Here is a 26,677-nt window from a genome sequence, read left to right as displayed (position 1 = left end):
TTTATCATATTACGTTATGACTTGTATAATTATAATCCGACACTTTGCAGTGACTCAATCAAACTGCTTCCCAATTTGTTGTTTTTCTGCCGTTTCCTATTAAGCACAGCATTACATATTTACTGAAAAGGTAGACCACAACGCACAAAAAACATCAAATCATGGCTTGCTAAACTCGTTTTATTTCATTTGAGACTGAATACACACTATTTGGTTATGTCCATCAGTATTAATCATCATGTATATCTAAATCTTCTACAGTCTTAACATACAAACTCTCCCGACACTTTAAGAGAGCATACAGTGTAAAAAACGTTATGAACACCAAATGTATTTTTATACAATTACTTTAAAAACAAAAGCTATCAGTCTTTCAAGTATCTCTCAAGGATAGGTGACCCTTAACTGTACAGTGCATATTCCATAAATAATATAAATATGATACAAAAGGACTTTTAATGTAGTGTAAATGACATTAAAAAAATCAAAAAGATTCTCTTGTGATGCCATATATGATCTTTCACGAGCTGTCCATGTTGCCCAGTAGGGAGAATTCTATTACAATGGGTTTGCTTGTCAAGCGGAAATATGTGCTATTAGCTGAGATGTGGACGCGACTTGGACTCAAGTCATACTTCAGTCACAATTTTGATTAATTTAGACTCGACTTGCAACTCGACTCGGACTTTGACATCAGTGAATCAAAACCTGACTCGGACTTCAGTCTAATGACCTAAAAATGCTAAAGACTGTCAATGAATGTGGTGAGTAAAATGTGTCCCCATTCAAAGTATTCAACTGACGTGGTTGTTATGTAATTTTTAGCAAGAGAACATAATTTACCTTTGAATCTGCCTCACTGGAGGCATCTATTAACATCCAGTCGGGTTTAAGAACAAACAACAAACGTGTGGATTACATTTCTGCGCACTAACTAAATCCTGAATGCCATGTCAGCACTCTTTCTGTGACGAATTCTTGTCACACTGGTCTTATTTTATTCAAAAATAAAACAATTTTTCTTTGTTGTTTTGATGAATTTCCAGGTGCAAATTAATGGTTCATACAGCAACCAACACATCAACAGGCAGTAAATTCAAGTTGAATTAAAATTGAGCTCTGTAGAAAATTGTCACAGATACTACAGACTATCGTCTTTCTCCATTTTATATTCATTATGTTGATTTTACTTTCACCTACCTATCACTCTTTTTGAGCTGGGAAATTTAATTTAAAATGGCCTTTTTTCTGCTTGGTAGCTCATCTAGGAGTTTGTGAGTTTGCAGTACAATGAGTCTCTCTGTTTCACATGAAATCCCAAATGGCCCTCCTTTTTCCTGCTGGGATTTGGAAAGACAAGCTCATCCATGCTGTCAATAGCTGCTCTCGTGGCCAGTCAGAATATAGACGTTGCTCAGAGCTGACGGGTCGTCAGTCGGTGTGCTCTGTAGAATGATGTCTCTAGAAAATTTAAATAATAGTAATTAGTAGAGTGCTTTCAATCAAAATCAAGAATCAAATCAAACAGCCGACAAGTGGATCTTCAGCTTTGCCCTAAAAACTTCCAGAGCATGCTTGTCTGCTTGTCTGATGTCTACAGGAAGACTGTCCCAGTGTGTTGGTGTTTGAAAAGACAACACCTGCTCGTCTATTTTCGAACCTTTGGAACATTCACAAGTGAGCTTCCCTGAGCGCAAAGCACGAGAACACATGTGCATTATCATAAGCATAAAAAAGAAAATTAATGGCACAAGAACTAAATAGCTGACCAAATAAGACTGAGAACAGCAGTGGTCCTAAAACATCCTCAACTCCGTATTTGACAGTACATGATGTTGAGCGCTTGTTGTTAAAGGATATACAGTCATCCTTCGCCACATCGCGGTTCGAATTTCGCGGCTTCACGCCATCACGGTTTTTCAAACAATAAATCGTGCCGTTTCATATTGGTTGAATACGGCCTATTATCAGTCAAAAAATGTGCATATTTAAGCAAATTGTACACATTATTGGCCAAAATTATTTTCAAGCATAACAATGGCTAAATGAACTAAAATACAAATATAAGGCATTCAAAAGACGCATTCAAATTGTGACTGTAGTATTCTACATTGGTCAATAGGTGTCAGTGATTGATTGATAAGACAAGCACCAGCATCGCCGGAACAACAGGCTTTTATTGCAGGTTTAAATTATCTCACAACAGGCACAATGATAATAACATAATAATGACATATATAATAATCATAATAATAACACAGGCTGCTGTTGAGGCTGTAACCCATGACAAACTAAAACTAAATTCGGAAACCCCCATGACACGTTCTGTCCTCCACACAAAACACATTCACAGCACCACAGTCATAAATTCCGACAAGCAACGTTGCTGAATTTAACAAGCCATTTCTGCAAATATGGTGCCTCATGGAGTTAATACTTTACACCTGGAGATGGCAGACATTAGTAACTTCAATCAGAGCAACATTTGTGGGCGTTTTCTATGCAAAGTTCATAAGTTTACAGACTTTGAAGCCCATTGTGTGTGCGGTAGCGCGTCCACTCACCATGACATTCTTGAGCCGATGCTCCGCTAAACCGTGTTCAAGCAGGGGACGTGCTGGGTTGTCAAAACACCGCTAATAGTGAGGGGGGTGGCGGGAATGTAAAAAAACAAAACAAAACGCGGAAATAACGGCATACGCGGCCTCATCAGCGGGAGACTCCTCGGCAAAAAATACACTGCTAATAGACAGATATGACCTGAGAATACAATGACCTGGATGAATGAGAATACTCACAGGCATAATAGATACTTTATATCTATCTATGTAATAATAGCAGTAATAACGGCGGTGCAGGCAGCAATGGTGTTCAAGATCCTGCTGTAAATGACAATGATGGCTAGGTTTGCTTGAGAGGTGAGGAAGAATATCACAAGTGGATCAGACATTTTGATGAGCCAGTATCGTGGAGACAGGGATCTGACAAATTTTTGAGCCTGGCGACGTCATACTATGCACATTAGATGAGTAAATTTACTCCCATCACAAACTTTGGGTCATAATGAAGATTTTTGTAATTTACAGTATGACTTTATCTCCAATCATTTTCAAGCTACAACCTTTTGAAATATACTGCTCAAAAAAATTAAAGGAACACTTTGAAAACACAACAGATCTAAACTGGGGGGAAAATGATCTTGAATATCTTTCCTGATAATAAGTGGGTGATGTATTAGTAATGATGCCACATAATTTGATAGAAATGAAAATGATCACCCTATAGAGGGGGGAAATCAAAGACACCCCAAAAATGAAAGTGAAAAAATGATGCAGCAGACTGGTCCATTTTGCTAAAATGTCATTGTAGCAACTCAAAATGATTCTCAGTAGTTTGTGTGGCCCCCGCGTGCTTGTACGCATGCCTGACAACGTCGGGGCATGCTCCTAATGACACCACGGATGGTGTCCTGGGGGATCTCCTCCCAGATCTGGACCAGGGCATCAATGAGCTCCTGGACAGTCTGAGGAGCAACCTGGCAGCGCCGGATGGACCTAAACATAATGTCCCAGAGGTGTTCTATTGGGGTTAGGTCAGGTGAACATTGAGGCCAGTCAATGGTATCAATTCCTTCATCCTCCAGGAACTACCTGCATACTCTAGCCACATGAGGTCGGGCATTGTCGTGGACCAGGAGGAACCCAGGTCCCACTGCACCAGCGTAGGTTCTGACAATGGGTCCAAGGATTTCATCCCGATACCTAATAGCAGTCAGGGTGCCGTTATCTAACCTGTAGAGGTCTGTGCGTCCTTCCAGGGATATGCCTCCCCAGACCATCACTGACCCACCAAAAAAACGGTCATGCTGAATGATGTTGCAGGCAGCATAACGTTCTCCACGGCATCTCCAGACCCTTTCACGTCTGTCGCATGTGCTCAGGTTGAACTTGCTCTCATCAGGGAAGAGCACAGGGCACCAGTGGTGTAGTTGCCAATTCTGGTGGTCTATGGCAAATGCCAATCGAGCTCTACGGTGCTGGGCAGTGAGCACAGGGCCCACTACAGGACAGCGGGCCCTCAGGCCACCCTCATGGAGCCTGTTTCTGATTGTTTGGTCAGAAACATTCACACCAGTGGCCCGCTGGAGGTCATTTTGTAGGGCTCTGGCAGTGCTCATCCTGTTCCTCCTTGCACAAAGGAGCAGATACCGACCGACCCTGCTGAGGGTTGAAGGGCCTTCTACGGCCCTGTCCAGCTCTCCTGGAGTAACTACCCGTCTCCTGGAATCTCCTCCATGCGTCCAGGTACCGCAGTGATGCCCTGGTCCAGATCTGGGAGGAGATCCCCCAGGACACTACGGACACCATCCGTAGTGTCATTAGGAGCATGCCCCGACATTGTCAGGCATGCATACAAGCACGTGGGGGCCACACAAACTACTGAGAATCATTTTGAGTTGCTACAATGACATTTTAGCAAAATGGACCAGTGTGCTGCATCAATTTTTCACTTTCATTTTTGGGGTGTCTTTGATTTCCCCCCTCTATAGGGTGATCATTTTCATTTCTATCAAATGATGTGGCATCATTTTGTTACTAATACATCACCCACTTATTATCAGGAAAGATATTCAAGATCATTTTTCCCACAGTTTAGATCTGATGTGTTTTCGAAGTGTTCCTCTAATTTTTTGGAGCAGTGCAGTAATGTCGAAAGTGAAAAAAAGGGTACAGGGTTAAATGTTTTATTTTCTCTGATTATATCTACCATATTAGGTAATACAATGTAAAGGTGACTATATGGGTGCTATTCCATGTCTAGAGGGCTCTAGTAATGTTAAAAAACATATTTAGAAGGTCGTAAACAGGTTTTGTATGCCATAAGTACAAAACCATTCCATTTGTAAAGAAGGAATCCTACTTTGTGGAAATTCACTTATCATGGTCGCGTCTGGAACCAATTAACTGTGATAAATGAGGGATTACTGTACATTGAAATTTGTCTGACATGTAGGATTCAAGTAAAATACAATGGTCCGCTGTATCGAAAGCATTACACAAGTCAATCAATACAAAAACAGACATTGAGTCAAACCTAAAATTAAAGTGAAACTAACATTTTAGTTTGCATATTTGCATACCTGTTTGTTCCCAAAACTCGGAATACTCGACTCTCATCTGTAATCTCTTGTGTGATCTGCAAATAAACATCCAGTCAAATGGATCAGGTGAAAAGATTCGTATTCTTGCGTTCATCTTGAGCCTTAAATCACCTCATTTGAATGAAAACTCTTCCCTTTAAGGCCGTGCTTCCAGAAAGCTAGCACGCTGTCCTGCAAGCAAACTGCCACAAACAATGCAAATCAAGTACGTAGCTAGCAAGTTAAGGTGCGTGCATGTGTCTGCTTAAAATGAACTCTAGTCCGTTTGCTTTGCTAGTAAACCCAACAGAAAGCTGAGCGAAAATCATCTAAGCATCCAGACCAGAGTGCCAAACTACAAGTGTTAAAGCACCCTTAGTGTTTTTTTAAAATGATGGTGATGATGTCGTTACCTAATGTTTCAATGCGGAAGTCAAAGCCCATATCAGCAGCAAACTCTTTGGACGGAAGGCCCTGCAGGTTGACAATCTTTACGCTTTCTGTAGCATCAAAGACCACAGTTAGCATGTTAGCATCATTCTGAAGCTTTGCTGGAACTTTGACTTGACTTTGCTTACTTTCTAATGCAATGAGAACAGTGTCTCTGTCCAACTGGCTGACCTGGACTGCTTTGACTGCACCATTTTCTGCGAAGAGACATTGTCAGGAAGTGAGTCATTGTTCTTGGCAGCTCCATAAACAGGAAGTAACAGGTACTATCACACCTGGTTCTGAAATGGGTGTGCCATTCAGCTCTATGATATCAAACTTCAGTTGCTGGTCGGTAAAGCGGTTCCCATTGGTGCAGCCCCTCACCCCGACACACAACTGGGGGAACTCATCGGTGACCAACACCAGCAGCTCAAATATTGGCAGAGAGTCCGGTAGCCTTGTGGCTATGTGCTACGAGCAGAGAAGAGGAGTTGGGACACTTTCAAACCACCATTAAGCGTCTTCGCAAGGCCACTAACCTTTAGATGCATGAACTTCTGGAGGGGCTCATACCACAAAAGTAGAACTAGGCCGGATGGAACAGCTCCGCATAAAAAAGTACTGTCCGTGTATGGGTTTCTAGCTAAAAGGTACAGAACAAGTTACATGATTGCACTAATTAGATTAGACAGTGAAGAATAGAACCGGCATCATGCATGACCGTACCTACACTACATCTCCTGCAGCCTTTAGTATCAGGGATCTTCACAGATAAGGCAAACTTCCTGAGGAGCAACATAAACAAATACAGTGGGGAAGTTTAGTATTTTATTTACATGTAAGTAAGTTTACTAGGGGTGTCACGGGACACCCAACTCACGAGACAAGACGATGATTTTAATGTTAATTTTAACAAAAGTAACCTACAATGAAAACATGACTGGACAAAAAACTTTTTTATTTAACCGAGTCACAAAACAATGCAGCTGCGTTTTGAAATGTTTACTGTCCCACAAATTGACGCTAAGCAATATTATTGTCAGCATTTTTCAGGCCAAAACAAACACTAATGTTATGATAATATATAATAATATATTATAATAATGCAATATTTCCTTTAATATGTCATCTTTCACTCTGTACGATTGTGGAATCGCCGTTTGTGCCATGTATTTCCCCACAGGCAAATTGGTACTGTCTGTCAAACGTTTACAGCATTTCTTGAAATGCTGGCTTTTCAACTGTATTAAAGAGCAGCATTTCTTTGACAATGTATTAAACTACACTCTGTGAACGCACACCATTTTGTACTGTTAGATTTGAATTTACTTTGCCGACCACACGTCTCAGTAAGTGTTGACTGTCAGGATGAAGGCTCTACATCTCAATGTGTAGTTTTTTTCCCCAGATGGGAAAACTGGATCAGGTGGAGTTGTTTGAGGTGGGCAAGTTAGTTTTGTTGCCTTTTATGTTGCTTCCACTTTCAAATCATTTTGGCATACTGGCTCGTTCGTGTTGATGGGCTCACCTTGCTCATTATTAAAATTCCCACAAGGGGGCTGAGGCATTTGGCCTTGCAAGCATCTTCTTCCCTCCTAAATTCTAGAACGTTACCTTGCATTGCTCCTCACAAAGCGCCATTCTTTTGCTGTGCTATGCTAGTGGACCCACCTCAAAGTGACTGTATAACTGACAAGAGGTCTCACTCTGTTCGCTGTTGTTATATGACGCATGTAGGTGCTGAACCAATGCACAAAGTGAACCCTTTTCCTGCCTGGTTGTGGAGGAAAACATGCACATGGCAATATATGGAGGCCGGCAAAATTATAGAGTTCCTTTTCATTTATCATGTGATGAATTTATTTATTATCGCATTTAAAAAAAAAAAATTCTGAACAAGAAATCTCATCACGCTTTAATCTCTTGGGATGTTTATTTCCCTCCACCAAATACAAATTAATTTATTAACTTTATTTAAGGTTTTTAGCACTTACTAAACATATTTGCATAGTGTGTGGTAACTGCTGTGACATGTTAGCAGCCTCTTTCAACACTGACACACAATTTCGACTTCAAAGTATGGCAAAACATACCGACAATTGTTTTGTCCTACCTGGTGCCAATCCTCTCCGTGAAACGACTTGTGCCGAGCGACAGACTGCTGTATTTTTTCTGTAAGTGTCCCTTCTGCTCGAACAGAGCGGTCAGACTGTGGGAATAAAGCTGCGAAGACTTCCCTGCCAGAGGAAATCTCTGTGTGAGCGCCACTTCCAACAGTTCTTATGATGTAAAGCATCCTTAAAAGCTACCTGATACGGACATCAGCACGTTGTTCATAACGTACAACCATGTGCAACGCTGAGGGAGCAGCTGTGGGACAATGACTATTATTACTATTATTACATGAACATAGTTGGAACACTTTATGTTGTTACCTTCTCAAGCGTATCCTCATGAAGTTCATTCAGGTTGAGCGTGTAGATTCCCTCCTCTGTCCCAAGAATAAGGTACTGATCTGACAGGGAGATTACAAAAAAAATCAAGTTTTGATTATACCAATTTTATATATATATTAAATTCACAAAAAGTTAGGTATATTCAGCTTTCGGGTGAAATTTAGGATGAAACGAAAATGCACTATAAAACATTTTCAAGTGAATTTAATTTGACCTTCTCTAAACTTCTGAATGCTAAATGAAAAGGACTGTCAACTCTACCGCAAATTATTGGAACAGAGTGTAGTACGCCATGATGGTGAGCAAGAGAGGTAATTCAACTAGTGTCCTTGATAGACGCTAGTATCATATGTTTTAATAGAAGTCATAGACGGCAATTGCATTTTGATCTGACAAATCTTAATTAACTTTGACCAAATGTAGAATTGCTACAGCTTCTGCTTGGACAATAATACCACCGCAGCTCTGTTTAAAAAAAAAAAAGTAGTAGTTTATTTTAGTAGTATATTTTACCTCTCGTTTTGGGAAAAATCCAGGTGACAGCACAGTGGATTTTAAGAGGGCAGCCATTGAAGACTTTGGAGAAGCAGGCCCCCATCTACATCATAAAGAAAGCAGCTGACCTCATTGTTTAACCCATTATACTCCACTTTAAGTGACACATTTGCTTTGAGATATCAATGAATATATGTCAACATGAGGCAGAATGATTTTCATTCGGACTGAGGAGGGGGAAGTGACTCTTTTTGGGGGTTCCATGCGGTTAGATTGGACACTTACATGGACTTGAGGGGTAGGAGGAAGTCCATGAAAATCAGCCCTCTAGAAATATCAAATGGTTACAAAAAAAGGGTTGGATAAAACATGTAAATTCAAATCAAAATCTTGCTTTAAGAGGATTCAAACAAACAGGGTTAGCGGAACGGACAAACATACAAAAATGATAATAAGAACACAAAGGTGGCATACAGAGTCCTCAGTCTTCTTTCTCAGCGTGCTCCATTCGGGTGAGAGTGGTGTCTCTTTTTTGGGGGAGCAAAGAGTGCTGGCAATCACAGCGTCCCCCACAGGCAGACATGGGTCACTGCAACGCTGCCTGATGTCCTGTGTGGCTGAGCACCTCGCCAAAACTGCTGACGGGAGAGCTTTCTCAATCCTATGCAGCTTTCAGGAGGACAGGTAAGGTAACGGGAAGTTACCTGATGAGCAGGTCGAGTCCGACGTGGCAGAAGCATCCGGACCCAGCGTACAGGTCGGCCTCTGTGTTGTATCTCTGTCACTTGTGTTGATGCTGAGAGAGCAGAAGGCCGGCAGGGAGGCTGTTGTCGGACTGAATAAACCGCTCCTCTTCCCTCCCTAGAACATTACCAAACATACAGAAAACAACTGTGTAATGTAGTAACTCAAAGATGTTAGAAAAACACAAGGAAAACCAATAGGGATCCTTTTTTAAATATAATTGAAGTGAATCTCCAATTCAATCAATAAGTATTAATCATCAACAGTCATATTTTTAATGACTGTATGCCAATTAAATACAAATGAAATGAAATGGAAATGCTCACAACAATCGACACAATTATGTCTGTGATGATAATAATACTAATTATAAATCACAATTTTGAAATGTAATTTGAAGTTAAAGGTGCATTCACACTTAACCTGAAAGGTGTCATGTTGTTTTGGGTGCGTGTGTTTTGTCCGCCAGGGGTAGTCTTTTAAAACATTTTTGGTCTGGGTGCGTTCACACTTGTAGTCCGGTTGTCATGTGCATGTAACCCGGAAGGCATCATGTTGTTTTGGACACAAGAGTTGTGTCGGACATTGTCCACATCACATACGTGGACCAAAGAAGGCATGACGTTATACATGTCTCTTTTTATCGTATCTTATCCTTTTTAAATGTTTGGTCCGGGTGTGTTCACACTTGTAGTCCGGTATGTGTAGTCCAGTATTTGAGCATATATAACCCGGAAGACATCATGTTGTTTTGGACAACTGAGTTTCATCGGGCAATGTAGTGAATGCACCGATGGTAGCCTTTCTTAAATGTTTTGTCCAGGTGCGTTCACACTTGTAGTCCGGTACCCAAGTGTATGTAACCCGGAAGACGTCATATTGCTTGGAACGTGTTGGTTTCGTTGGACAACGTACACATACAAGATCGTTCTACAAGTGTGAATGTATTCTAGGTCTAACACAAGTCTAATTTAAATGTGTTGTGTACAGTAGATCCCCAAATTTGTTTAACAAAAATTGGCTGGGGTTCCAGGCTAAACTGTATATTTATTTCTATACTGTATATATGTTAGAGATTCTCACTTTTTTACTGATATTTGATATTCCAAAATTGTCCGGTTTTTCATTTCTGATACCGATCTAATCCAATACCGATATAGGCAGCAGCTCTTCCCCCAAACTTATGTCAGGTCACACCTTTGTAATGAATGAACATATTATGGTTCTTTTGCAGTGATGACGGTGGATGCATTTCGCTAATAAACATTGTTGACACCATGTTAGACAAATATTGCAATATGCAAAACCCGCCGTCCTCAAACAAGGAAACCCACAAAGACGTGTGATCCAAGCCTATAAATCTGATGGTTCAATTACAACTGGAAGTCACACAGTCCTCTTCATCATGCCACATACATCTCAACACCATGAGACCAGGATGACACCCAGCGGCGCATCAACTATCAGTATGGCCACCGCCACATCGCGGGGCACCAACAGATTGCTTCCAGTGGGAAGCAGCCACAAGCCCGGAGTGCCACAGAGCGCCGCCCGCAGGGTGTTGGAATCCCAGCCACCCTACCCACCCGCAGAGGCCACAGCTCTTCCCTAAGCTCCAACTATATACAACTTGAATTATTTTTGTACTGCACTCTGATTAGCTGGGGTCATTTTAAATGTGCTATATAAATAACATTTGAATTGAATTTAAAATGTGAACTATGAAACGTGAAGAGTAGAGTATTATGAAAACATGAACGTCCCTCGGGCCGCACAGTGGTCTAGTGGTTAGCATGTTGGCCCATGTGTGCGTGGGTTTTCTCCCGGGTACTCCGGTTTCCGCCCACTTTCCAAAAACATGCATGTTAGGTTAATTGGCGACTCAAAATTGTCCATAGTTATGAATGTGAGTGTGAATGACTGTTTGTCTATATGTGCCCTGCCAGGGTGTACCCCGCCCGAAGTCAGATAGGCTCCAGCATACCCCTGCGACCCTGATGAGGAGAAGCGGCGTAGAAAATGGATGGATCCCTTGTTTACTTCCCCGGCGACCTCTTTGACATGTTGTGCAATCAAGCAAAACACAGCAAAAGGCGATAAACTCACATTCCACACCTCCCACATTCCAAAAATATGCATGCTATGTTAATTCTAAATTCAAGCAATCAATCAGCTAGCGCTGCTGCAGTCACACAGGTTGTCGTCGTCTTACACCTACTTCACGTCATTACGTACATGTATGCTGGATATTTTAAGTTTTATTATTACATATTTATGAATTTTTACCGGCTTAGGGTGAATGACTTAGGGCTGCAAAAATACATCTTATTGTTGAGGAGAAAAGCACGAATGGGTGGCTTTTCCATCCATCCATTTTCTATACTGCTCGTCCTCATTAGGGGGGGTGCCTTTTCCCACAAATTTACAAGACGTCCTCAAATGCTGAATCACGTGTAGGTGGGGATCCAATGCACTTCAATTACCAATGAGGGAAGTTTATTTGTATTTTGTATTCATTTGTTTTTTTGTGCATGTAGTTAGCACTCACATCAGTAGATGGCGCCCTCCTAATGGTTAAACTCCTGCAAGAAAAGAAGGCGCAAACTGATTGATTGGGTCAGAAGAAGCGGCAGGGGATTAGACAGGAATCACACAATTTAAACAGGACAATAACAAAAACAGCACAACACTGTGAGCAGACTACTAACAGCACATAAGGACAACAAAAATACGACAAACGCAAGAGACAAAAAGCAGAAAAAAATAGTGGGTTGTGATGATTCCCAGGCAAAATCCAGATCATGAATACGGCAGGATTTGAGAGGGATTAGGGTCTGGATTTACAGAAGGGGGAGGGGGGGCTGAACACAAACCACTGAGGTCAGGGATGTTGAAGCTGATGTTTATATAACAACATCATCACATCATCACGGGATGGGCGTGGCCTACCTCAGCTGCAGAGCTTGCTCCACACATTCCAACAGGCTCCTGCAACAGGAAGACCTGCTGTTTATCCGACTACAGGCCTGGCGGCCCACAACAATGGCAGGGAAGGAACTGAGGGGGCGGCCTGACATTTACTGGTCCTCCAATACCACATACCACTCACGATGCTGACATTTGCACCGATTTGCACTTAACTTGATTCAAGCACACACACTCTCAATATTGAACCCCCCTAGGGTGATGTGCATTGGAGCCAATTAGCGGCCATTAGCGTCCCCAATTCTCCTCTCATCAGTTCTTCCACAATGGCACACATTCCTTTTAAAGGTCTAAACTAAACCTTATTCTAAGAAGGTAAAAAAAAGACAGAGAGAGTCTTACGGCGAGTCGTCTTCATCTCCAGACAAACTCCAGTCGTCATCATAAGAGCCTTGCTGAGAGAAAGACGTTATATTTTACATTTTTGGTCTTTTTTGTTTTGTTTTTTGTAGGCAAGCAGAGCACTTGGGTGTAAATCTCCGTTACCAAATCAGGGTAGGGTTCTGTGACTTTCCTCAGTGGGGGGCCAAATTTCACTTGATCAACTGCAAAAAACAACAACAACAACAAAAAAAATCTGTCACACAATGGTGATAAATGCAGAGGTTAAAGCATCCCTGAGAAGTAAATTGTACTTTCAAGTGTCAAGTTTTGTGTCCAGGCAGGTCCACCAACATTATACGCCTCTAAACAGGTGATCGCCATGGCAATGGCAATGCTGCCTGTTCACTTTAATCCCAGTCATTGTCTCATCAACATGTCTCTGAAGTTCCTATTGTAGCTTTAAATGTGTAGCGTGTAGTGTTGACCAGTCAACAGCAGCGTCATTGATAGGTTGCTTCTGAGTCAAGTGTGACGCAGCATACAGTGAGTAGAACAGTACCAGCGTGTGTCACACACCACTGGCATGTCCTCTCTGGCGTCCCACATGTACTGTATGGACGAGGCCAACTGAGGGGCTTTTGTCCTCCTTCGTGTCATGCAGATGACACCACTGAATATTGAGACAAGGCAGCCACTCTTCAACACAAAATGTATTTCTACATCCGGTTGTTGGAGCTGCCTTTCCCTCTGCTCCGAATGCTTGAGAAATCTGCTTACAGTACACATTTCATTTTCCACTGAATATGAGTCAACACACAGCCATTATTGTCTAAATAGCTGGCAACACAAGTGAGTAGCAAGACAATTGTGTCTTGCTGACAGTCAAGCATGGTGGTATCATGCCCGGTGATGCATAAGTGCTGCCAGCACTGGGTTGCTGCGGTTCATTGAGGGCAAAGATGAATTTCAAAGTGATATAGTAAATAGTGAAAGTAAATAGATCACAGTGGAGATGTGGAACAGTGTCCTTGGTGTGAATATTTAGTGTGGGCACCATTGTTATGATGACATCATTGGTGGAGCTGGTGGATGTTGGACACTTTGCAATCCTCCACCTTCATTCCTTCTGCGACAGTCTCACGTCGCAGCGGTCTTCATACGTGCATGTAAACATTGTGTAACACATACACCACAATGGACACGCAGTGATACGACGGGAGAGAAAGTTACACCGAGCGATTGTGAGATCTGATTTTTTTCGAGGAGACATTTTTGTGATGCAAATGTATTACTCTTTTCAACGCATATTATTTTGAGAAGCCAAACTCTTTAGTTAAATGGTCCCAGCAACTAACCTGAACTACTTTCCTCATCACCAAAATATAACCAGAACTCGTCTCACGGGACAAAGTGTGGGCAAAGTCACTATTGATGCACTACACTGCTGATGGGGGTGTCATACAACTTCATGTCAAAAAATCCGAACTATCCCTTTGTCATCTTGAAGGTGTGTTTGGGAAAACACGCCTTTTTTTGCTTCACAGTGTCACAGTACATGTTGGAATTCATTTTTCCACTCAATGAACTGCATTTCTTCAGTGGTGGCAGCACTCATGCAGCCGCCGACCATAACACTTCCACCACTGTGCTTGACTGCAGGTAAGACACAATTATATCGCGACTCAATTGTGTTATTTATTGTGCTATTTAGACAATAATAGCTGTGTGCTGTGTGTTGCATTTTCAGTGGGTGGTAAATCTATACTGCTATACAAGCTGTCCACTGACTACTCTAAAGTATATTTTTCTATATTATTGTCCCTTGACAAGATATACAAAAATACAAATGCTTGCTGAAATGTGAGGGCTGTATTCACTTTTTTTAAAGATTGTTTTTTGTTCTTCTGTTGTGTGTGGACATCACTTACATTGTTCTTCAGACACTGTCCTCTCCACAGGCAGGTGTTTTCCTGCAGAGTGGATCTTGTCGGGAGCATCTGTCCCAATCTGTCAAGAGTCATAATAGCTGATATATAAATGTCATGGAAAAGCAACCTGCTGGCGGTGCCCACCTCCAGTTCGTTGTCGTCCATGTCGTGTGAGGGGTGCAGCTCGGGGTTGTTGGCCATGTCCAGCAGCTCAATGACCAGGTTGCGCGTCAACAACTGTGTCACGAACGGATGCTGGAGGCGGAGGAGGTCAAAGATCATGGCCTGGAAATGGAAGATATGACCTGACAAAGCTCACCTGTAGCAGCGTCTCAGCGGACGGCCTTTTACGAGGGCTTTTGATGAGTGCCATTTTTACAAAGCTTTGGAAGGCTGAAGACCTGCAAAATGAAGAGGATACTAACTAAAAGGGCTCCTATTAGGCTTTTTATGAGCATCAAATGTGAGAAACTTCTATAATCGCCCTCACTTGTTTGCTCCACTTTTGAGAGAAGCACTCGCTTTTCATAATGTAATGAAGGACAAACCTCCTTCCTCATAGACATGATAGCGCCTCTGACCTGCCCCTAGCTAGATAAGACAATTTTGCAAAAAAACAAAAAAAAAACATTCTTCTTCTCTATGCATCTTAAAATAAAGATCTGCAACTGCTTCTTCACTGATTAGGAAAGATAAGACATGGGGTGGTTGAGGGGAAAAGACAGTAAGATGAAAAAAACTCACCACTTAGTTTTCTCCTTTAGCTTTGGGGGTTGGAAACTGCTCTTGGACATCAACATCAAAGCTCTGAAACACAAGAGCACAAGGTTTCAATGTGGCTCCCATCCACAAGCCAAAACAAGGAAAACAACACCAAGGCAGAGCTTTTGTGTCTCAAGTGCTGCCGGTGGTCTCGGACGACACACCTCATTGGGTGGAGGTCAAACATGGGGGGCTGGAGCTCAGCCAGCTCGATGGCCGTAATACCGACGGCCCAAATGTCACACAGGTGGTTGTAGCCGCCCTTCTTTTCCACAGCTGCCACCTCTGGAGCCATCCTGCACATGCACAGAAAGCAAGTAGTTAGCCATATTCACTACACTAGGTCTGTTTCCTGCCTTTCTCTAACCGCCCCACAGGCAGTATAGCAATCATCTGTGGTTGGAGTTTCTCAAGGTAGCTTTCTAGAGCCACTCCAATTTACTATAATGATTTACTGGTGTGTGATCTTACCAGTAGGGTGTTCCTATGAAAGACTTCCTTTTGGCCACAGAGGCGCTGATCTCTGCAGCCACGCCAAAATCCGCTAAAAGGCGCACGCACACACGCACAGACACACGCAATAATGACAGATTATTATTATTATTGTTGCAACAGGTGTGTTGAATGCATGTCGCAACTGACCCAGTTTGACGTCTCCTCGCTCTGTCAAAAGGATGTTGGCGCCCTATAGTGAACACATTGCATTTTTATACATGATACATAAAAAAAAAAACATTGTAAATTAAAAATGATACCTTGATGTCTCGATGCATTTTGCCCGTTTCATGCAGATGATACAAGCCCTGGGAAAAATATAGAGTTTTGCACATTGTAGTACAAATTTATGAAGCAAAATATTGACTGTAATCAATGGCTCACGTTGAACACACTCCTACTGTATTATCATTGCGTTGGTGTTGTGTGTTAAAATATATATATACAGTATATATATATTACCATGACAGGATAGCATTAAATTCAATTCATTTTCATTGTTTCATTTACAAAAAAGGATTAAATAACCCCTCCTGGTTATTCACTTGCATGTCTCAATCATCTGTTTCGGTCCATGGTACTTAAAATTGTACTGTATAGTATGCTCATATGGCCTCAATCTTTCTTCAATCTTTATATTACCTTTATATTATCTGTATATTATGTTTATATCATTCATTCTTATATATTTATTCATACTCCCATATATTGTCTTGATCTGTACATTATAATATGTGGAGTATATTTTTAGCATCCAAATTATCCGTACATTATATTTCTATTCACCTGTATGTCTATTTGTATTATAATGTTTATTGCACCTTAATTTGTTAGAATCTATAATCATAATCTGTGCAGTATATTACAGCCTCCGTATGTGTATACTGTATCTATTTCCATTCAATTATATCAGTCAGTATAGTATGTTCATCGCGCCTTATTCTGTATGTACATCATCTGTAAGTATGTCCATACCATCGCAATAATCTGTACGTTATGTCTCGTCAATATTTATCTCTTTACATGCATTCAGTGTATATACCTGTACATATGTAATTCTGCGCTTGTTGTTTGCACTTCTTTTTAGATGCCAAACTACGTTTTGTTACCTTGTACTTGTGTATGTGTCATAACAATACTTTCTAATCTAAAAGTGCAGTATTTTTGTCATTGCATTTAAGGCCATTATTCATTATAAACTTAAACAGGAGTAATCAGAATGAAGGGAAGTCAAAGGAACAAACAGGCATGGTTACAAAAAGGGCATTAAGAGTGGAGATTAAGTGTGAAAGTCACCAGCATGTAGATTACAGTGGATTAAGTGCAGATTATAAAATGAAACCTTGAACAAGGTCATATTTACAGTCAGTGCTTCAAACACAATGTGCTGAGTACGGCGGCCAACAGGGGCAAACGCACAACAATGTCCAAACACTCCAGACACAGAAATGATCCAAAGCCAAAAACACACAAAGAAATGCAAGGGGAAGATACTGCAAATGAAAAATGCTGAAAAAAAAAATGCTGCAGGATGAAAAACAAATGTAAAAGAAAAATGCTGCAAACGCCAAAAACAGACACAACCCCCAAAAACAACTGCATGAGAGAAATGCTACAACTTCACGAAACAAAACGGAAGTTAGCCAGGCTACCAGGGGAGCCAGACCTGAGGGATGTCCATCTCCAAAGACGTATGTGGCATGCCCAGAAGAACGTTGGCTGACGTTTGAAGAGCCGCAATAAAAAGGTACATTTTTCTTTGTCTTTGACACATAAAATCATTCGCTCGCTAATACTGTAAAATATTACGACTGAAGGAGGCCCTACTCTACATTTCCAATTTTTCAAACTAAAGTACATGTTTGGAATGTTGTACTGATACGGAAGTGCCATATCATGAGCGTGGTGTATTTTAGTTATCCCTAGTCTCATTTTTCTGCCAATCTCGTGAATGGTTGGGTACAAGATCTTCACATTTCCACAAGGTCTCCTTTTATTTCTCACATCACAACTTTAGGAAGTCTATGTATGACAACTTTCTCGTGTTTGGGGACTGCTGCTCAATACAGTTTGTGGCTTTATCTTGAAAATGGCAGCCAGAATGTGTTCTTTTGTACGTAAGAATTGTGTATCTAAAAAGGAGTAAGGCAGCAATCAAAATGCTTTATGTTTTTTGAGGAGCTAAAGAGCTACCTCACGGACACTGCATCTCTGGTTTCGTCACTCTGTGACTGTTTTCTGACCCTAAATCCCTGACCAATCGCAACAGAGAACCCCTGGTACCCCTTTAGTTTAGTTCTGTGAAGTTGCAGCATTTCTTTCATGCAGTTTGTGTGTCCATCCATCCATTTTCTATGCTGCTTATCCTCATTAGGGTCAAGGGGTATGCTGGAGCCTATCCCAGCTGACTTTGGGCGAGATGCGAGGTACGCCCTGGACTGGTCGCCAGCCAATCAGGGCACATATAGACAAACAACCATTCACTCTCACATTCATACCTATGGACAATTTACAGTCGCCAATTAACCTAACATGCATGTTTTTGGAATGTGGGAGGAAACCGGAGTACCCGGAGAAAACCCACGCACGCACGGGGAGAAGATGCAAACTGAGATTCGAACCCAGGCCTTCCCGATCTCCTGACTGTGTGACCAACAGGCTAACCACTCGGCCACCGTGGCAGTTTGTGTTTTTTGCATTTGCAGCATTTTTCGTTTGCATTTGTTTTTGATTCTGCAGCATGTATGTGGTTGCAGCATTTTTAATTTACAGCATTTTCCTGTCGCATTTGCTTTAAGGTGTTTGTGTGTTTTGGATCATTTCTTTTTAAAAGTGTTTGGACATTGCTGCGCATTTGTCCCTGTCAGCCACCGTACATGAGTCATTGTGTAACATTGCACAATTTGTTTTACCTGGAGGGTCTCCCTGCACACATATGCGATCTGTTTCTCCTTCAATGGGCCTGTCACTGTCAAACAATAGCATTAACAATAGGTCAGAACAAGTCAAGTAAATGCATTATTTTTGACAGGCCTAATAATATATATTTATACTCCTGATAAGACCAGCTGAGAAATTGTGTTTTATTTACATTTTGCACTGTTGGATCTTAAAGAGGTTCTAAGTAGAGCTTCAAAATGCAAAAAGAAGAAATGGGAGTGAGACAAAAAAAATGTGAGTAAGCAATTTATTGCAAACCATTAAAGTGAAATAGGGTGTTCATTCAAAGTTTCAAAGTTTAAGACCACTGCTAAAAAAAACCTTAAAATAAAAATACAGTTTTCAAAAAAGGACTCAGTAATGAGTAGCTCTGCCATTCTTGTTAATCACCTTAAAAATAGGTTTGGGTATGCTTGATGCCAGTGTTTCCAGGAGGCTAGTGGAAATGTTGGTCCAGGTGGTGAAGATGGCTTCATGGAGGGCATCCATTGTCTGGAACTGATGTCCATTTTTGTATACTTTCCTTGCCATCCATCCCCAAATGTTCTCATTTGGATTTGGATTTGAGGAACACGCGGGATGGTCCAAAAGAGTGAGGTCTTGTGAACTGCAGTGTTGTCATGTTGGAAAAACCCAGTCATTACCACACAGATGAGGGCCTTCAGTCATGAGGGATGCCCCCTGCAACATCTCTGCATAGCCATCTACCATTTGACGCCCCTGCACAACCTGAAGCTCCATTGTTCCATCCATCCATTTTCTATGCCGCTTGTCCTCACTAGCGTCGTGAGGGTATGCTGGAGCCTATCCCAGCTGGCTTTGGGTGAGAGGCGGGGTACACTCTGGACTGGTCGCCAGCCAATCGCAGGGCACATATAGTATATATACTCACATTCATACCTATGGACAATTTAGAGTCACCAATTAACCTAACATGCATGTTTTTGGAATGTGGGAGGAAACCGGAGTTCCTGGAGAAAACCCACGCATGGGGAGAACATGCAAACTCCACAAAGAGATGCCCAAACGGAGATTCAAACCCAGATCTTCCCGATCTCCTGACTGTGTGGCCAACATGCTTACCATTGCCAACATTACTCCATTGTTCCGTTGAAGGAAAAAGCACCCCAGGTCATGAGGGCACCCGTCCACTGTCGTGTGGAAAACATCTGAGGTGGGATCTCCTTGTCATGCCAGTAACGTTGAAAGTCATCACCACCGTCATGGTTACATTTTTTTAAATCAGAGAATAAAACGTTCTTCCACCTTTCAATGTCCCATGTTTGGTGCTCTCATGCAAATTCCAAACGGCATGGAATCCATATCTTTACCAAGATTTTTGCTTTTAAAGGATGTGGTCCTAAACTTTTAATCAGCTGATGAACAGCCTGTTTCACTTTAATGCTCGTTTGCAATAAATTGCTTACTCACATTTTTTTGTCTCTGTCCCATTTCTTCTTTTTGCATTTTGAAGCTCTACTTAAAACCTCCTTAAGATCCAACAGTGCAAAATGTAAATTCTTGCAATTTTTCAACTGGTCTTAAAATTTAGATTAGGAGTGTATATTTATACACACACACACACACACACACACAGTATTTATACCGTGGTAAATATCCTGAAGGGAGCCTCCCCCGCAGTATTCCATGCAAATCCACAGTTTGGTGTTCCTGCCCAGAGACACAACTTGTCTAAGCTTTTTCACGTTAAAAATAACATCCTTTCCGAAATAAAACCACCTGTGGTAGCTGCCAAAGTAGGCCACGATGTTTTTATGCTTGCACTCCTTCATCATGGTAATCTCCTGCTGGATGGACGTGATGTCATCACCTGCACAAGCAGACAAGCTAAGTTACAACATAAAAACTATGAACTTTGCGACGCACACTCCGAGACTGACCTGGGTCCAGCTTGACAATCTTGATGGCTGCTAGTTGGGACGTGCGGATGTTGCGAGCCTGGACGGGGACGAGGAAAATAAGACGGTGCTCAATATAGAAAGTTTGAAAGGCCGAACATCGTAACCTCATCAAAAAGCTCCTGTGCTTATTTTCCCTTTAACACCATCTGAAAGGCATCAGGCGATGTTGTCGCCAGCCCACAAACACAAAAACAGAAGCCGTGGCACGACATGAAATAAACACCATCTGCTAATAAACACCATTCATTTTAATGTCTTTGCAGCACGGTAACGTTACACATTTGTCCTGGCTGGCCACTAAAGAAGGTGATGCGGGGGTCACCATGGGAGCAACAGCATAGCCTCCCAGCCAGTGTAGCACCCGCACAATTTAGAAGCTGTAATCTTGAGGTCCAGTGGTTTTGGTTTTGGTATCGTTGCTTTGACCATCGGCTGGATGAAAAAGCACCAACGCAAATATTGTCAGCGACTCATGCAAACAACAGGTGAGCTGTGACGTACGTGTTGCTGAAAGCGCTAGAACCATTTACTGTAGCTGCTAAGCAGCCCAGCTAACACCCACCCCCGCCGCACCCCCACAAAACCATCAGTCAGCAGTTTGCAGGGTGATTCAGGTGACAGACATTAACTGGGCTGGAACGCTCGCACCACAATGATGATGACACAGTGTTTCCCCTACCATTATATTACGGGGGGCACCCCCCACTCCCATGAGAACGTCAAGTTAAAGTTTATTTTCTGTATAGCGCCAGATCACAGCAGAAGTGGTTTGACAGTATCTTTCATATAAAAGAGGTCTACACACTGTCCTTTCTTAAACAATCTATATAGCCTTATTTGATTGATGTTATTTATTTGACAGCATGTCATTTCTGCCTCTGCATGGTCACGTTTACAATTTGTCATCTGCTCTCTGTATCGTGCGGGGAGGAGTGATCACATTAGCTGAATGACATGTCTTGATTTCGACTTTGTGAATTATTTTCTGTCACGCTTGGCCTGACGGTGCACATTTTTGTTTTTGGTTTCGTCTTAATTTCCTTTCCTTTCCTATTTTATATTGGAATGTTACTCTACTATGTTTATGCTAACGTTTTCTTATATTTTCCCACCATATTTGGTGGACTTTGAATATTTTGAAGGGCCAAAGGGGTGAGTTTGGGAAGATCTTGGAACGGATTAGGCTATTTACATGTATTTTACGCTTCGTATAACATAAAAACCCTGTAACATAAAGGTTCTCGGAACGGATTATTTACGTTGTAGGGGCGTCTACTGTACATGCAAACGCACACATACATATATATACATACACATATACATACATGTACAAACACATACTTACACACATATACAGTATACAGGTACACATATTTTTTTTTAATAGATTTTTTTCCCTCTTTTTCCCTCTTCCTTTTCTTTTTTATCCTTTCCTTTCTCCCCTGTTGATATCCACATCCTCCGTCTTTGGTGTTGCACCGTGAGTGCCACTGAATGTAGACACACGAGTTCCTCACCTTATTTCTTTATTGAGCTGGCCCTTGCAACAATTATGTTATTGAATGTAGTCCTTCTAGCTGCATGCTTCTTTCTTGTAGGTTGTATCCTCCATTGTCCTTATCGCCATAGTAATGTGATCTTTAATATGTGTCCAGATCTCTTATATCTTCATGCTTTGTATCTTTCACTGCTTCCTCAAGTCTCGTGCTTTCCTTGGCGATGTCGGCATTGCGTTTTGTCAGAGCAGAGCAGCACGCAAGGCAGCTTCCATCGGGTTTATAGCCTCCTTGAGAGCAGCGCACAAGGCAGCGTCTTCTCCAATAATGCTCTCATATCATCCTGCAGAGCCTTGATATCTTCTATAGGGTTTTTAACCTCCTTAAAAGCAGCGCTCAAGTCACTTCTTTTCTTAGTGCTTTGATAGCCTTGCTCTGTGCTCTATCTTCTTCCATGATGTTTGTGACACCATTATTGACATCCATGATGAATGAATAGAGGCCACTGTACTTAGATTTAATCTCTGATTCCAGAAGCGATATACCCATCCTTATATTTGCAGAATTTTTCACTGCTTTTAATTGCAGATTCTCAATTCCTTGCATTATTTGTAATAGAGTAATCTTTCGTGTCTTCTTGAGAAAATCTTCGAGTTGTTTTTTTATCCGTAAATCCAGAGCCAGAGTCAATGTGTTTGGCATTGTTGCTAGGCAACCGCTTTGAACTTCTGCAGTTAGCTTGATTTGCTAGAAGGTATCGACGCTTGTACTGTAACTACTTTATTTCAAGGAATCTGTACCTCTCGCCTATCCAAACATGGGGGGGTTCAGCAAGCAGTGCTGATCTTGTGTTCATGAAGTGTAGTCATGAAAGCACCAACATTTCCGGTATCTTCAACAAAGCTCCTGCCATACACGTCCTTCCCAGTCGAGAAAAAAAAAAAAAACATCTCTGAGCTGAGTGTAAAATAAAGTTAGACGCTGTGCGTACACTTTGATGAAATTAATGAATGCTATTTTAGGAACACAATGAATATATATATATATGCATATATATATATAAATGTGTAAAAATCCATAATAGTGCAGAAATATGACCCACAAGTAGATGTCAATAAAAACCTGAGTGTCATGTTGGCTCTTTTTTGCAGTGCACTGCTGGTCCTGCCGGGGCGAAGCCATCTGCGCACACCTGGCAACTATTGTAATCAGGCCCTTACACTCACTTAGGGTTCGTCAGCCCAGCGGTTTTGCTCGTAGTTTTACTGCAGATATTCCCATTTGGTGAATATTGTCCATGTTTCCAGCCGAGGTTATTCCAAGTTATTTAGTTCACACACCAACCACAGACAAGCTACTAATAACGCGTCTAATCTCGCACCAAAAGTTATTCTTAAATGCGGGCGGGCCTCTCAGAAGAGTCCATATTGTTTGCACCCGTGTCCCATTATGAAGTTGAAAGGGTTTCTTTTTAACTTGAAGCCACATCACTGGAGGCACAAATGATGACAGACATGAGGCCACGAAACGGCAACAAGGTCAGCGCCGTAAAGGAATGCTTGGATGAGTTTGGTGTGGAGCAGGGGTCTCCAAAGTGTGGCTTGGGTGGCAATTTTGTCCTGCAGCTCAATTTTCATAATTGAAATTATAATTGAATTACAATTCATTGTTAATGGTAAATTATTAGATATTACACTAATTTGTCACCTATAACACAAAGCTAGGACGTTTTGTTCAGATAGTTGAGCATATATTGACCTACATCAAATTGGTTTTAGCGTCTTTAGTGTACAAAATGTATCAAAATGGCCCCCACATCCTTCAATTTTTTTGCATGCCGCCTGTGCTGGATAAAGTTTGAGCACGGTGTCTAAGAAGCCCATTCAACACCTCTGACTTCACAAACACTCCAAAACATCCAAAAACAGAGCTATTATTTTCTTCACTTCCTGTAGGTGTCCCAATACTTCTGCACCAGAGACGTGAGATTCTTTTGTCACGTTTGCCACTCTCTCACCTCCTGGCAGTGACGTCATTCTTTCACATTTTCACTTTGGCATCCACGACCAACCAGAGAACGTCAGCACACAACCTGCGCTCACTTCCTGTTTTCTTTCCTGTTCAGGCAGCATGTTTCCTGCCATCTAAAGTTGGCGGAGTTACTTTTTTTGTATTACACAAGCCTGAGATGTTCATCCATTGAACGATTCTTGACGCTTTAGGCCTCACGTGAACCTCATGAAGGCCCACACTGTCACACGTGCTGAGGTCTGGTTTCCCACTGCTTGAATGACGACAGCGGGAGGCCAAATTGTGCCATTGTCTCTTCATGGACGTGCTGCTTTTATAGTGTTTCATTCTTAGCCCATTTGAGACACATTTCATCTATTCCATCTGTTCTCCTATCAATCATCGTTCATTATCCTTCATTAGTGGTGAGAATCTATCGTTTTTAACATTTTAAACATTTAAACTTCTTCTTGTTACATTATGCATTTTTGCACGTTTTCCGACCTTTGCTGTTGGGTTTTCTTGGTTAATTGTATTGTTTTTAGAACGTGCCGCGGCCAATAAAAAAACAAGCTGCGAGCCGCACATGACTGCATCTCATCTTTGATATAGGTGAAGAAGCGTATTATAAACATTAACTTTGGTCTTTTCTCATTTTTTCCCAAATATTTAAACTTTCTTTTTAAATAGTCTTATGTAATTGTACTTCTCGTAATATCATGACTTTTTTCCCCCCACAATATTTTGACTTTATCCCCATAATATTATACCCTTTTTTCCCAAAACCTAATTTTCCAAAAATATTTTATTTTTATTTTTTGTTTCTCATATACAACTTTTTTTTTAAACATATTTTTCTTTAATATTTCAAGCTTATCCGACTAAAAGTATGTTATTTTCCCTCATCACATTATGATGCTTTCTCATGAAACTCTTTCTCGTTAGATTACAACTTTTTTCTCTCAATATTTTGACTTGTTACTGCAGATTTTCACATTTTTGCTGGGGTTTTTTTGTATTTTTTACTTTTCATGTTAAATTATATTTTTAGAATGAGCTGCGGGCCGCAAATGGACCTGGGGCCGTACTTTGGGCAGCCCTCGCTGAGTGTCCAAGTTAGGATTTTTATAATCTAGTCTCTGTTTTTCACAAGATCCACTGTATGTACACCACACAAATAAATTCTGTTTAATAATTAATTTTTCAATAAATACATACTTAATTTAAAAAAATAGTTTAAAAAAAACAATATAAATATCATATATACTGTATAATAACATAGAATTTAATTCTCTAAAATTAATAATTGAATTAAAAAATAAGAAAATATGTATTCATGATATATTTATTCACTTATATTACTCTCATGACTACTGTAATACTGTATATCAAGGTCAGCACAGGAAAGAAAGTACTAGAAGAGAAGAGAAGAACAGCAAGAGGAAGAAGTGTCTTGCAGGCACAAGTTTACACGTCAAATTAGCATTTGCGCCACTGTTGATGCGTGGGACAAAACAATGGCAGTTTACAGGGAATAATCCAAAAGATTTAAGTGCGATGTACAAACAACCTCACCTAAACAAGTGACATTATTCTAAATTTAAAAAAACTCACCTTGAAGACATCCCCGTAGGTGCCGCACCCAATCCTGTGGATGAGCTCGTAGTCGTTCAGAGGGTCGAGGAATGACACCCCGATGTTGTTCATGTCTGCGGGCTGCCACCTCAGGCTGCTGCCGAGCTTCTAGGCGCACATCCCGGGTGAATGTGACAGGCTGTCTGCTGGAGGACAAAGAACACGATGGACGTTTCAAGCTTACTGCGAAAAAAACCTCACTGGGCGCCAAGAAGGACGTAAAAACACGGAAAGAAAAGATTTTTAAAGACACAAGCACGAATGTCCTCGACCACACTGAGTCAATCACTAGAGGTGGGCGGATCGATCCAAATATCGATTTTATTGATGGACTCGTATCGGCTCGATACTAGTGCGATGAGATCGACATTGTCTAGTTCTCGTCTATTTTCAAAATTACCTGTTTTTGTTGTGTTGTTAAAATACACTGTATATGTTTATATATTGTTTACAAACTCAGAGAATGAGTCATTGGACACAAGAGGACTTCGCGGGCAAAAATCCAAAGGATTTGAATGAGTAATAAAAGAGAATTGCATTACTTTGTCAATATTGTTTCATTACCGTTATGTATGATTCAAATAGCTTACGAGTGATAACTTTTTTAATTTGCATAAAATCTGGTTTGTTTTTATTCAAAATGTAATCCCGATGATCAAAATAAAGGGCAAAAGCAGTCATTCAATAACCTTGCAAATGTTCAAGTAAAACTTACATACCGACATCATGAACAGATTGATATTAAAAAGATTACCGTATCGTCCACTCCGAATGAGCAGAATTTCCACACGATAAGCGAACTGTCACCTCAAGCACATTTGCTTCAAGGGCTCATGTCCAACTAGAAAATACACTACTAAAACATTTGAGTAGACAAATCTTTAAATACAAATGTATTTAATGGTAAAACCAA

At 41.1% G+C, this 26,677-nt stretch overlaps 1 protein-coding gene across 2 annotated transcripts; it reads right to left on the bottom strand.

The window, feature by feature from the left end:
* Window positions 1-164: 164 nt before the first annotated feature.
* On the bottom strand, window positions 165-26,057 carry map4k2 (mitogen-activated protein kinase kinase kinase kinase 2). Of its 2 annotated transcripts, none has more exons than XM_054753039.1 (32): window positions 25,744-26,057; window positions 20,603-20,660; window positions 20,442-20,532; window positions 20,308-20,372; window positions 18,674-18,729; window positions 16,022-16,069; window positions 15,909-15,951; window positions 15,738-15,810; window positions 15,431-15,562; window positions 15,249-15,311; window positions 14,824-14,905; window positions 14,649-14,759; window positions 14,505-14,583; window positions 12,739-12,797; window positions 12,595-12,647; window positions 12,217-12,255; window positions 11,816-11,849; window positions 9,228-9,384; window positions 8,998-9,161; window positions 8,809-8,850; window positions 8,542-8,626; window positions 8,008-8,087; window positions 7,882-7,942; window positions 7,686-7,809; window positions 6,299-6,357; window positions 6,112-6,215; window positions 5,866-6,043; window positions 5,719-5,787; window positions 5,554-5,640; window positions 5,273-5,343; window positions 5,141-5,196; window positions 165-1,461 (listed from the first exon to the last, which is right to left on the bottom strand). In XM_054753039.1, the coding sequence occupies exons 1-32, from the start codon at window positions 25,834-25,836 to the stop codon at window positions 1,374-1,376; spliced, it is 2,604 nt and encodes an 867-aa protein (XP_054609014.1). In that variant the 5' UTR covers window positions 25,837-26,057; the 3' UTR covers window positions 165-1,373. The 2 variants fall into 2 exon arrangements, with proteins under 2 accessions (XP_054609014.1, XP_054609015.1); XM_054753040.1 differs by having other exon boundaries at window positions 8,998-9,158.
* Window positions 26,058-26,677: the final 620 nt, after the last annotated feature.

This window comes from Dunckerocampus dactyliophorus, chromosome 15 (assembly GCF_027744805.1).
Source record: "Dunckerocampus dactyliophorus isolate RoL2022-P2 chromosome 15, RoL_Ddac_1.1, whole genome shotgun sequence".
Lineage (NCBI taxonomy): Eukaryota > Metazoa > Chordata > Actinopteri > Syngnathiformes > Syngnathidae > Dunckerocampus > Dunckerocampus dactyliophorus.
This window is presented reverse-complemented; position numbering and strand designations above follow the sequence as displayed.